Genomic DNA, 13,154 nt, shown 5'->3' with positions numbered 1-13,154 from the left:
GCCAGGCAACCACAAGGAAAACGAGTACGGGCTACAGCCAGTGGCTCTTGTGCACGCCTGTGATCCAAGGATTTAACCAGAGGGAAAAATTTACATTCCCCACTGACTTTGAGTCTGGCTGGGAGGCCTAACAGAGGGCTGGGCACCCACGTAGGACTGCAAGGTGCCCCTAGCTTCTCAACATATCACAGGTTTCAGGGCTCAAACCACCTAGGGGGAGCACCCAGAGGCAGCAGGCTCTTGGAACATCTCTGCCTTTCCAGGTACAGGCCAGGCTAGCAGGGAAGAGCAGGTCCTCTGTACCCCGTGACTGGGGAGTCTTGTGTGTTGAGACTGTAGGGACTCTGTGACTACATGAGAGGGCACAGGGTGTAGCTGGGTCTCTGGGCAATCACTTTGAGTGGCTCCACACGCTCACAGCTCCCTGATTGCCTGGGACGGCTCACTGCAGCGGGATCCATACTCACACTTAAGAGTACACAGATCCTTTGTAGGATTCATGGGTAATGCAGATGAGTATTGCATCCACTGTGGGCTAACACCTGGGCATTGATCACCGTGTAAGAGGTGAGGGTGTGATCACGCCAACAGAGGTACTAAACCCTTCTTCCTGCTAACGAGAGATCTATCATGCCCAACTTGGGTGTCACATAAAATGTAATGGATAGAAGCACAACTGACATTTTGAGATTCGATGACTGCTTGCAGCCCTTGTCTCTACCGTTGAGGAACAGTGTTTTCTTCTTCATACTAAAACCAAAAAACAAAGTACTTGGGCTATAAGGAAATGATTTAGAATGAGGCCCAAACTGAATGGCACACACTATCCAATTCCCAGCTAAACAACCTTATACAAGACTCTGGGTTATCTGGTTTTTGTTTTGTTATGCTTTCAATTTATAAAATATGAGTAATAATGGTCTCTACTCAGGACTGTTTCAAATGTGAAATAGTGGATGTAAAGTGTTTATAATGGGACACAGTATATAAAGTCCCATCCATATTAGCCATTATCATTGTTATTATTTCTCAAGCTTATTATTCATTCTGGACCAGACAACTAAATCCTAATGACCTTAAATAGTCAGCATGAAAAAACAACTTGCCCTTGTTAGAATGGCCTCCTGTCAGTCTCCTGGTCACAGAGGCCAAGTCAACCTGTGAACAAAGAGTTCCTGGGCCTGTGACACCTGCTGTCCCCTCCCCCTTGCTGTATGTGCACGCTTGTTCTCTGGAGAAGTTGAACAAGGATGGTCTCAGCCAGGAGACAGATGAGTGCAGTCTGCTGCAAGCATCCAGTCTCATCCTGCCTGTGCCTGTCATCTTGTAAGTAAAGACTGAGGGACTTGTTAGACGTATAGAAAATCAGAAAAAGGGAAATCTAAGCCTTGATTCCATGAGTTTCCAAGTATGGTGAGAGACAACCGAGGTAGTCTGTCTTTGAACCCACAGAAAACATCTACTGCCTAATCATCCATTGGAAAACCAAGTTTGGGGTGCCAGAGCTGTGGCATGGTGGGTATGCCATAGCCTGTGGTGCCAGCATCCCATATGGGTGCCAGTTCAAGTCCCGGATGCTCCACTTCCAATCCAGCTCTCTGCTATGGCCTGGGAAGGTAGTAGAAGGTGGCCCAAGACCTTGGGCCTCTGCATCTACAAGGGAAACCCAGAAGAAGCTCCTGGCTCCTGGTTTAGGATCAGCCCCAGCTCTGGCTGTTGCAACCATATGGGGAGTGAACCAGCAGATGAAAGACCTCTCTCTCTCTCTCTCTTTCTTTCTCTCTCTGCCTCTCTGTAAATCTGCCTTTCAAATAAATAAATAAATCTTCCATTTAAAAAAAGGACAAAATAAGCTAATTGAGGAGAACTCCTTTTGAAAAAATGTTGCATGACATCTCACTCAGAACTAGAATGCTATGCTAGGGGCTGGTGCTGTGGTGTAATGCCTGCAGTGCCAGCATTCCATATGGGTGCTCGTTCAAGTCCTGGCTGCTCCACTTCTGATCCAGCTCTCTGCTAAGGTACTGGAAAGCAGCAGAAGATGGCTCAAGTCCTTGGACCCCTGTACCCGCATGGGAGACCTGGAAGAAGCTACAGACTTCTGGCATTGGATCAGCCCAGCTCCGGCCACTGCGGCCATCTAGGGAATGAACTAGCAGATGGGAAGACCTCTCCTCCCTCTGCCTCTGCCTTTCTGTAACTCTGCCTCTCAAATCAATAAATCTGTGTTAAAAATGTACGGTAAAGACAAAAAAAAATCATTATCATTTCTGTGATAAGCAATCAAATGGTAACCATATAAAGATGGTAGTAGTTTACTAAGTGAAAGACACTTCTCTTTTTGCTTTACATGTATAAACTTAACTATTCCTCACAATAAACCCACAGCAGGTAAAACTGTAATCTCATTTTACACACTGCGAAATGAGGGCAAGAAACTCCTAACTAATTAACACTGTATAACTGCAAAGTGGTAGACCTGGGATTCAAAGCCCTTCAGCCACAGCTTGAGAATAATGATTCTATCATAAACTCAAACTAAGCATTATCTCTGCAATGCTATCACCATGTGAGAATACCACTGCCACATATATTTATTTATTTAGTGAGATATGTGATAAAACACAATTGTAACAAACCATTTAAAAATGAAGTGGCATCAATTTTCACCTGTCTTTGAAATTCTATTCTTATTCTCTATGTAATAAATATTTGCTGAGTATACATCTAAGTACTGCTAGACATATACACAAGTCAAAATGCAGCCAACTTCCAATTGTTATATCAATCACTTGTGCACCATCTTGCCCTCTAAATCCTACAGCAGGATGTAATTCCATTCTATCTTTGACCCACTCATTCCACAAAATCCCAATGAATAATCTTCATGTACCAAGTAATCATCAACTGCTCACTGAAGCCTGAACGAATGAATGAATCTCAGTAATTTTTTAAATTTTTCATCATAGTAAATACTTAGTTCTGAACTAATATTATTTTCTCACTCTTTATCATTTTAGGACTGGTTCAGCCATGGTTATTTTATTAAGAAATTCATAATTAAAAAGACAAATTTGAAATATGTATACACCTATACTTTATAAAATCAAATGAAAAAGTGACATTCCATTTATTTATTTATTTTGCCCTGTGTATTCACTGCATATACACAGAATATGAGCATACATAATAGTTAAATACATAAATTGAAAAGTACTTTGAAAATGTTCTTAGTCTTACACTCTTCTCTGTATACTGCCATTTGCTGAGTAAGATTTGACATTAACATTTATCTTAGGTATTTAAAGAAAGAAATGTACTCGATGATGAAAACAGAAGAAACTCCAATGATGTTATCAATATTACACTTCAGTTTATTTCAGTTCATTTTAGTGCTCTAAGCATAAAACTGAAATATCAGACACTGTTATTGGATTATTACTAAGTTATAATGACAGATAAATTTTAGTCAACAAATATTTTCTTGGCTGAAAATGTAACAAAACACTTTTTTATTACTATTGCTATTCAACTAAGTAAAACTAACTCAAGAGGAGATATAAATATATATTATGTGTTAGTATAGCAAAAGGGCATAAACAAAATATGTAATTCCAAAAACATCAAAGTAAAGGCAAATGCCTTATAGAATAGCTAAACTTATTTCAAAAGTAGATCCTCATTATACATGTGGTGCCATAAATTCTAGATATATTTGAAATATAAGAGATTCTTTCAATAAAAATTATAATATATTTGGTCCAAAGCACATGCTGTTATAAAGTAAAATAACTCGATTATTCCAGATTGGAAAAGAAGTCCAATTCATCAATTCAAGAGATAGTATTTGAAAACCTATCGTGTTCCTGTAACTAGACAACTAAAAAACAAACAGGAAGAAATGTTTCATTGCACCGTGGTCCCTTCAGGAGGCTCCTAGAAAGGGGGTTAGGACACTATTTTCAGAGATATCTCATTTCAAAGGCTATTTCCCTTCTTGGACACTTTAAATAAAAGGCTCAGAAAATCCTCGCAGTCAATATTACTGTTTCTTTTGACTTCAATCCAACATGCCCCAAATTCTGGGCTCACTTCTTCTTGGAACATATCTTATGTGCACATATATCTTATGTGCACATATATCTTATCTGCACATATATATGTGCAGAAAATAATAAATTCACCTGATCTAAATCATCAAATTAACCTAACTCTTAGAGCAGCACTTCTGCCAGCCCAACACAATATCTTTACTACCAGAGTTAGAAGTGCCCTCCATAAATTTTCAGTGCACGCCACTTTTTGAATTAAGGAAGGGCCTCGAGATACTCTCTCTAAACAAAAGACAGTCTCCAAAGTAAAGACACACATTCCATAATTTGTTTCTTCCTCTTTAATAGAATATTGCCACAGTTCAAACAAATTTAGCCCCTTCCAGTAGTCTCTGAGCTTCAGAGTGTAACAAAAGACTATCTTCCCAATGTAGTCATAACTGTTAGAAATACATTCAAGTTGGGGAAAGTAATGTAAACCTTTGTAAATAAGGTAACATTATGACTGATGGTTCTGAAAAGCCACTCTGTTAGTACATCAATTTTTCACATTTTTTATTTATATAAGGCGAACATATTACATATATAGAGATTTAGGAGAACAGAGATACTTCCCACCCTGCCCTCTCTCTCACACACTCCCACCCTCCCAATCTCCTTCCTTTCTTATTTTTTCTTTTAATTTTTACAATGACATACTTTCATTGTATTTTATAATCATAACCTTAACCCTCCACTAAGTAAAGAATTCAACAAAAAGTAATGTGAAAAAAAAAATTGTTCCTTAACAATAGAGACAAGGATTGTAAACAATAATCAAACCTCAAAATGTCAATTTCACTCATATGCATTACATTGCTTTGTACTCTATTAGTTACCACAGATCAGGGAAAACATACGATATTTGTCTTTTGGGGACTGGCTTATTTCACCAAGTATAATGGTTTCCAGTTACATCCATTTTGTTGCAAAAGACAGGAGTTCATTCTTTTTACAGCTGAGTAGTACTCCATAGTACTACCACATTTTCTCTATCCGGTCATCGGTTGATGGACATCTGAACTGATTCCGTATCTTAGTTATTGTATATCTTAGTTATTGTATATTGCTGCAATAAATATGGGGGTACAGATAACTCTTTCATATGCTGATTTCTTTTGGGTAAATTCTCAGGAAAGAGATGGCTGGGTCATATAGTAGATCCATTTTCAGATTTCTGAGAAATCTCCATACTGTCGTCCACAATATCTGTACTAGTTTACATTCCTACCAACAGTGTATTAGGGTGTTTTCCCCATATCCTCACCAATATCTGTTGTTTTTTGATTTCTCTATGATAGCCATATTCTAACTGGGTTGAGGCGAAACCTCATTGTGGTTTTTATTAGCATTTCTCCGATGGCTAGTGTTCCTGAGCATTTTTTCATGTATCTGTTAGCCACTTGAATTTCCTCTCTTGAAAAATGTCTGTTCAAATCCTCTGCCCATTTCTTAATTGGATTGTTTTGTTGTTGAGTTTCTTGAGCTCCCTCTATCTTGCAATCCTTTCTTCACTAGACTTCAAGGACATAAGATTGTCTTACTTTCTACTCCCTCACCGGTTGTCCTTTTTCAGTCTGTTCCACTGATTCCTCCTCTTCTTCTGGACCTCTTATTTGGAGGTATCCCAGACTTAAGGCCTTATTCCTCTTTTCTATACTACATCATAAGGTGTCCTCCTACAAACAAACAGCTTTAAGTATCATCTGATGCCTACAGTTTTCAAATTTGACCAAAATCATGTTCCTGAACTCCAAGCCCCTACTGATTTGTGTTTTGAAAGATCAACTAAAGTTGCAATTTTCCTCATCAAAGCTGCTTTACCTGTAGTCTTTCCATTTCACTCAAAACCAATTTTATTCTTCCAAAGGTCTAGCTAGAAACCATCAAATCGTCCTTGACTCCTCTCCCATACTGTACATCCACAGGAAATTGCATAGGCTCAGTCTTTAAAATATATCCTAAAAGCTAAAAACTTGTTACCTCCAGTGTTACCATCCTTGTTCAAATTCTTATTTTCTATCACCTGAGTGACTGCAATAATCTCTTTCTCCATAAATATATTTTCCATACAGTTTCAGTAGTGACCATTTAACTCCAAAGTGAGCCTGTCATTTCTCTGTTAACTATCCAAACCCTCTTTAACTCAGAGGAAGGCCATAATCCCTAATTTTGACCTACAAAGGCCCCAGATCTGTTCCCATTACTTCTCTCAGTTCATTTCCTATACTCACATCTTTCCTTCCACTTTTTCTCTGCTATACTTTGAACCCTCAAACATGCTCTTGAATTCTAATCTTTATGATGTACTCTCTGGCTGGAACGCTCTTTGCCCAGAAATTTAAGTGGCTTATTAGCCCCCAGATTTTCAACTCTTTGTTCAAATGTCACCTTCTCAATCAATAACAGTCACCCTGATTCAATTTAAAATTGACCCCCAGGGTCAGGTGTTTGGCATAGCAGGTAAGATACTGCTTAGGACACCCACATTCCATATGGAAATGCCAGGGTTCAAGAGCCAGCTCTGCTTCTAATTCCAGTTTCCTGGTAATTCACACCCTAGGAGGCAATGGATGACTGCCCAAGTACTTAGGTTCCTGCCACCCATGTGGGAGACTTGAACTGAATTCTGGGCTCCTGGTTTCAACCCGGCCCAGCTCCAACTGTTGGGGAGTGAATCAGTTGATAAAAGATCTCTCTCTTCCTCTCTCTCTTTCTCTCTGCCTTTCAACTAAAAAAAAAAAATGAAAATAAACATTTTTTAGAAAGAAAAATAAAGTTGGATCCCAATCTTTGAGATGCTAAACCAACAGCACTCTACCCTGCTCTGCTTTTATTTCCTGACACTGATCACCTTCCAACACAATATGTAATTCACTAACTTGATAACCTTCACCACAGAATATAGTTTCTAAGAGAGGAGGGCTTATTATTATTATTAGTTTTAATTACTGATATATCCCAAACATCTAGAAATACACTTGACATACATAGCAACTCAAAGATACTACTTGAATAAATAAATAAATAACTACATAAACACAATGAAAAATTACTACAGGGTAGGGATTTGGCACAGCAGTTAAGAGGCCGCCTGAACTGCTCCTGTCCCATATCAAAGTCCTGAGTTCACTTCTCTGCTTCCCAACCAGGTTTCTGCTAATGCACACCCTGGCAGGCAGCAGATCATGGCTCAGTGCTTGCATCCCTGCTGCCCAGGTCAGAGAGTCAGGTGAAACTCTAAGTTCCTAGATTTGGCCCTGCCTGTTCTGATATTTCATGAGTACACCAGTGGATAAAAGGTATTTCTCCTCCCTTCCCTCTCTCCTCCCCCCACCAATATTATTCCTCCTTCCCTTGCTTATTCAAAAAATTTCTGTGTAACACTTAATATTTGTCACTTTTCTCTATATTTTGTGCAAAATTATACCTTGGGGAAAGAAAACAATATTAGAAGGATGGTCTACCCTGACAGAGATGACAATATTATCTGCCTCTACAAAAAGTTTGAATTTTTGTAAAGTAATAGAGCCAAAATTTAGAGAGCCAAAATAAACATCAATACATATAAGAATGTGACTACATAATCCTAACCCTGATGATACATCTGAATCAAAGATTGAAATCTTTATAAGAATATACAATTCACGGCCCATTCAATGCTACAATCCTCTGAACGCACTCTTCCACAGAAGTATTCACCACTGAAGAGAAGCTATATTGTTTGCCACCACCAGTAACTAGGATTGCATGAAACAGTTCATTTTCTCTCCTACTTTTAAATCAATGTTTGGGACAAGTTTCACAAATTTCCAATACATATTTAAATCCCAATACATATTTAAATTAGTTCTTCTAATTCTTCCAATATTCAACCAAATTCCTCTTGTTGGAATTTTATACTTATAAAGATGAAATTTATAAAGAGGGAATAGCAACAGAACTACAATGTTAATTGAGGCTTTTCTTGAATTACTATTCATAAAACCTCACTTAAAGAGTCTTTGGGGGAAAATCATTTAAATCTAATTTAATAATTTTACTGTTTTCAAGTAAATTGAAAAGTAATATTCTAGCTATTAATTGAGAAAATTTAATTGTGCAAAGAGTTCACTGATATATGTGGGAGTATTAAGTTTTTGTTGTGGTAGTGGTTTTTGTTGTTTTTTTGTTTTTTTTTTTTTTTTTTGACAGGCAGAGTGGACAGTGAGAGACAGAGAGAAAGGTCTTCCTTTGCCGTTGGCCACCACGGCCGGCACGCTGCAGCCGGTGCACCGCGCTGATCCGATGGCAGGAGCCAGGTACTTATCCTGGTCTCCCATGGGGTGCAAGGCCCAAACACTTGGGCCATCCTCCACTGCACTCCCTGGCCACAGCAGAGAGCTGGCCTGGAAGAGGGGCAACCGGGATAGAATCTGGCACCCCAACCAGGACTAGAACCCGGTGTGCCAGCGCCGCAAGGCGGAGGATTAGCCTAGTGAGCCGTGGCGCCGGCCAGTATTAAGTTTTAAGAAGGGTGCATTGCAAATATTTCTACTTCCTTTATAAAGCAAATTGTAAATCTATTAATGGGCATCAATTTGTTAGGTGCCCTGTCTGAATTACAAAACATTAATTTTTACTTCAAATTACATATCTTATAGAATTATTTTGTAAAATTGATAAGTTACACATTTAAAAGACTCAATAAATTTTAATTTTTTTCAGCTATGACTGTTCTAGACCAGGGATGAGGAATGTCCAGCTCACAGGTTGTATAAGGCCTGTGAAATCATTTGTTCTAGCCCTGACAAGACAACTGCAAGTAGGACTCAAAATTCAATAAACCTATAGCAGGCTAATTTATAGCTGATAATTTTGTATGGCCCAGGAATGATGTTATAAATATCTAAGTGACCCTTGGCAGAAAAAGATCCCCCATCCCTGCACTGTTTGCTTCTTTTTAGTTTTAAATCTATTTTTTGAATTTTTTTCTTTTAAAATATTTCAAATAACACAGAAAAGTGTAAAGAAGCAATCAGCAATACAGATTTACCAATTTTTAACATTTTGTCATATTTATGTCACTTGAAATATAATGTATATGTATATACATATTCAAACATACATACTATTTCCTAAAGCAGGGGCAGAGATATTAATATCACCCCACATAGGATTCATAACAAAAATCTTAAAATGGAGAAAGACTTTTATATTATTATGAAAAGTGTGTAATTCAGTGGAGACAACATTTATAAATATCATTGACTTACTAAAGGTCTTACTTCAATGAATAGATAGACATATTTAGAATTACCATTGCAACTTTTTAAAATAAATTGGATGAAATGAAATCTGCAGCAGTGCTTTGTAAAAATTTACAAGGCATCATCACCATTTAATAAATGAGTACAAGAGAGGAGCCTGAAGGTGCAAGAAGGCAGATTGCTATCTTAAATTGTATTAGGAGCATACCTTCTCTCTGAAACATTGCTAATTCAGTTCAATTGTTGAACAAAGGTTTTTCTTCAATGATTACAAAAGATAAAACTCCAAAGACTGTAAGTTCTTTATAAGAAGTAATTATTATATTATTTTAAATTTAAAGCTAAGTTTTTAATCATATTATCAAGTGGAGATTGCTATCAATGAGGCAAACATGGGTTATCTGCACATAAAAATTATTATGAAATTTTAACCAAGATGCCACTAGATCAAGCCATTGATTAACCAACTCCACAACTACATGGGGACAGGGAGATATGAGGGGTCTTCAAAATGTTAATGGAAAAATATATATGGGAAAACAAGTGCAATCTTCTAGAAAAGCCAAGTTAAAGAAAAACCTTGTAGCCGGCGCCGTGGCTCAATAGGCTAATCCTCCACCTTGCGGCGCCGGCACACCGGGTTCTAGTCCCGGTTGGGGCGCCGGATTCTGTCCCGGTTGCCCCTCTTCCAGGCCAGCTCTCTGCTATGGCCAGGGAGTGCAGTGGAGGATGGCCCAGGTGCTTGGGCCCTGCACCCCATGGGAGACCAGGAAAAGCACCTGGCTCCTGGCTCCTGCCAGGATCAGCGCGGTGCGCCGGCTGCAGCGGCGGCCATTGGAGGGTGAACCAACGGCAAAGGAAGACCTTTCTCTCTCTGTCTCTCTCTCTCACTGTCCACTCTGCCTGTCAAAAAAAAAAAAAAAGAAAAACCTTGAAAGGCACCTCTCAAAGAATGCATTTATGTAAGTTTGTTCTCAATAATCATAAAGCGAGAGAGGAAATCTAAGTGGGTCTTTGGTATTTTACTAAGATTGCTAATAGTAGGACAGTAAAAGAGAACAAAGAATAATTCACAGTGTTCTATAAATTAGTATGGATCAGTTAATTATAAAGCTAGCAATAATCACAACAGCTTAAAGACTTCTATTCACTTCCATATTTATCACATTTTCAGAGTCTTTTTTTCTTATGCAGACATCTGAACTCATAACAATCAAATGTTATTATTTAGAATCACATAAACTAAAAATTAGCAAAATATGAGCTATAGCATCATGAACTATAATATTATTATACATCTATGGAGTGTATCCAGGTACCCACAAGAGGAAAAAAATGAGGGCATTGTTTCAGTTTTTTTAATGCTGGCATCATTGACATAATGGGCTGGAGAATCTCTTGTTAGGAGTATGAAGGCAGGAGCTGCTCTATGCACTGAGGAATGCCGAGCAGCTTCACTGTCCTCTACCCATTAGATATCAACAGCACTCACCAGCTCCAACTACCAAAAAACATCTGGAGACATTACCAAAAATCCTAGGGAGGGCAAAATTGCCCCTCGTGAGATCCAACAACATTCACAGGGAGAGACAGAATTCCTAAACAATTACTACAGCTAAATGGAAAAAAACTGAATTTCAAGTCTGTGAATCTGAATATATTTATCAATACTTTGTATTCTGAAAATAAACTTCCATCAATCTCAGTTAAAGCAGAAATACTGTTCTTAAGAAGAAACAAATTAATAAATAGCTTTCTCCTTAATTCTTACTTCTATCTTAAGAATAACACCCTACCTTCTTCTGTCCCCCAGGAAAAAAACAACTGCAGTCTTTGTTTTCAGTTTTGAAGGCAAGAGAAGAGTGTTTTTCCTCTGACTCTACAGACGGTTCCTGCAAGTGCTCTCCAGGTGCCCTGAGGTGACTGACAAGTCTATGCATTTACAAACAAGTTAATAGGACCTGCATATTAACAAGAGTAATAATTTGTTATAGCAAACCGCAATTGATTTTGTATTCACTTATTACCTAGACACTACTTTTTCAACTTTCTCGTTGGACTGCTCATTAGCTTACCATCGATGTAACTGATCGTGCATCTTCTTCATAGTTTACTACTGGGGGTGGCTCTTTCCCATCATTTTCTTGTACTTTTTGTTCCAGTAATTCTTTCTGTGCTGCAACCTTTGCCTCAGTGCATCTCAGCTGCTGGACTGTCTGCTTCAGCTCTTCAAGTGTCTGTTTTTGGCTTAGCAGAAGCACAATACTGAAAGAGAATAAATTAAACATATTCAACTTCTTTGAAAAATAAAAACATTAAAGGAAACTATATATCCATAGCTCATACTTCAGCTGTATTTTGCTTCTTAAAAGGGTCCTTTAAAATCATAAGAAATATGAAGCTAAATAAACTTTTAGTTATCACAGTAGTTACTAAATGTTAGTATTAACAAAATGGAAGGAAGTACTTAGAAGCAAAAACAAATTCAAGACGTTCTCACAGATATAATGATTTATGGCACTCATTTTATTTTACAGCCTAACCACCTAACTCAGAGTGAAGACAATTAGGTCCAGAAGTGTAGGATCTAAAATGAATGAAAATGACAGAAGCAGAATCTTAAATTTACTTCAAATCTCAATGGTAATACGGATAGGGTCATATCTGCATGTAGAGGAAAATAAATCAAATCAAGGTGACTCCTGGCATCCAGTTGTATATTATGTTGTGAGGGATGTCTGCTTGAAGGGAGGGAAAGCTGTATGACAAAGAACAAGGACTGGGCTGTGACTGACAAAATGACCATAGCATAAATCCTCAAATCTGTACAGTATCACCAATATATATATAACATTCCTTTAGCAAACTACATGGGTCACATGTTGTCTTACTCTGACTTTTTAGTCCTGGGAGGCTGCCCTCAAAGAGAATTTCAAAATAATTCAAGTACTTGAAATCCCAGGAAACCAAGCAATGGTGGTAGGAACACCTCGGTAAACACCCTCAGGTACAGAATATTAATATCTTAAAAGAACTGTACCACACACTGATGAAAGTTATTAATATATAACAGAAAACAGGTTAAAAATCAGGGAAATTCACAATTGGAGAATAAGGTCAGAGAAAACATTACCTTTTTAAAATGTAAGAAAAGATCAACATAAGCCAAATATTCGTAAGCAGAAGTAACCCACACCAAGAGAGATTTATTTGAAAATATGCTCGATCAGCATTTTGACAACTATGTTCCAATATAATTAAGCATAGTGCAACTTCCATGACTGCTAAAAAGGGAGTTGCAATCCCCTCAATTACACTGCAATGACTTTTAGGCAAATGTCCTAGCAAAAAAGTAGAGAACAGAGTGAAGTCTGGGGAAAAGAGAATAAGTAAGAACATTTGTATGAGACCTAGCCAAGTCCAGAATACAGACCACTTTAACTAGCAAAATTCAGTAACTGGTAATTATCATATATATCATCATCAACCAATAATTTGTGACCCATGTTTTAAATCCAAACAGGTTTCTTGGTAAATTCATGCTGGTTGGCAATTGCTCTTTTATAATAAATTGGCAATGTTTATGTCTCAGTGAATCTCTTTAGTGAGGGCTAAGTTTTAAAACAATCACTTTTATGAACATATTTGTATAAGGGCCAGAATTTGGAAAAGATTACACCCATTATGAACTTAAAGCTTCCTGAAGGTTTCTTCTTTGTATCTTCTAACTACGAACAGAATTAAAAAATAATAACAGCAGTGACAACAGTAGAAGAAATAATTCAAAATATATGAGGTAAAATGGTAAAAATAC

The 13,154-nt window shown here is 37.8% G+C and overlaps 1 protein-coding gene across 30 annotated transcripts in view; it reads right to left on the bottom strand.

The window, feature by feature from the left end:
• FER (FER tyrosine kinase) overlaps nucleotides 1–13,154 on the bottom strand; it is a 428,569-nt gene that overhangs the window by 296,840 nt on the left and 118,575 nt on the right. For 28 of the 30 annotated variants that reach the window (XR_011381953.2, XR_016220600.1, XR_016220599.1 and 25 more), the window contains one exon: nucleotides 11,416–11,605. Coding sequence is in view for 23 of the 30 variants with exons in the window: in XM_070056512.2 (XP_069912613.1) it covers nucleotides 11,416–11,605 (190 nt within the window). In the remaining 7 variants the exon portion in view is untranslated. Of the gene's footprint in view, nucleotides 1–8,283; nucleotides 9,920–10,270; nucleotides 11,302–11,415; nucleotides 11,606–13,154 lie in introns of those variants that run through there. The other 2 variants (XR_016220601.1, XM_051853928.3) reach the window with 2 other exon arrangements.

This window comes from Oryctolagus cuniculus, chromosome 14 (genome assembly GCF_051225735.1).
Source record: "Oryctolagus cuniculus isolate XC-2025 breed Fujian yellow rabbit chromosome 14, ASM5122573v1, whole genome shotgun sequence".
In the NCBI taxonomy this organism is placed as follows: Eukaryota; Metazoa; Chordata; class Mammalia; order Lagomorpha; family Leporidae; genus Oryctolagus; species Oryctolagus cuniculus.
This window is presented reverse-complemented; position numbering and strand designations above follow the sequence as displayed.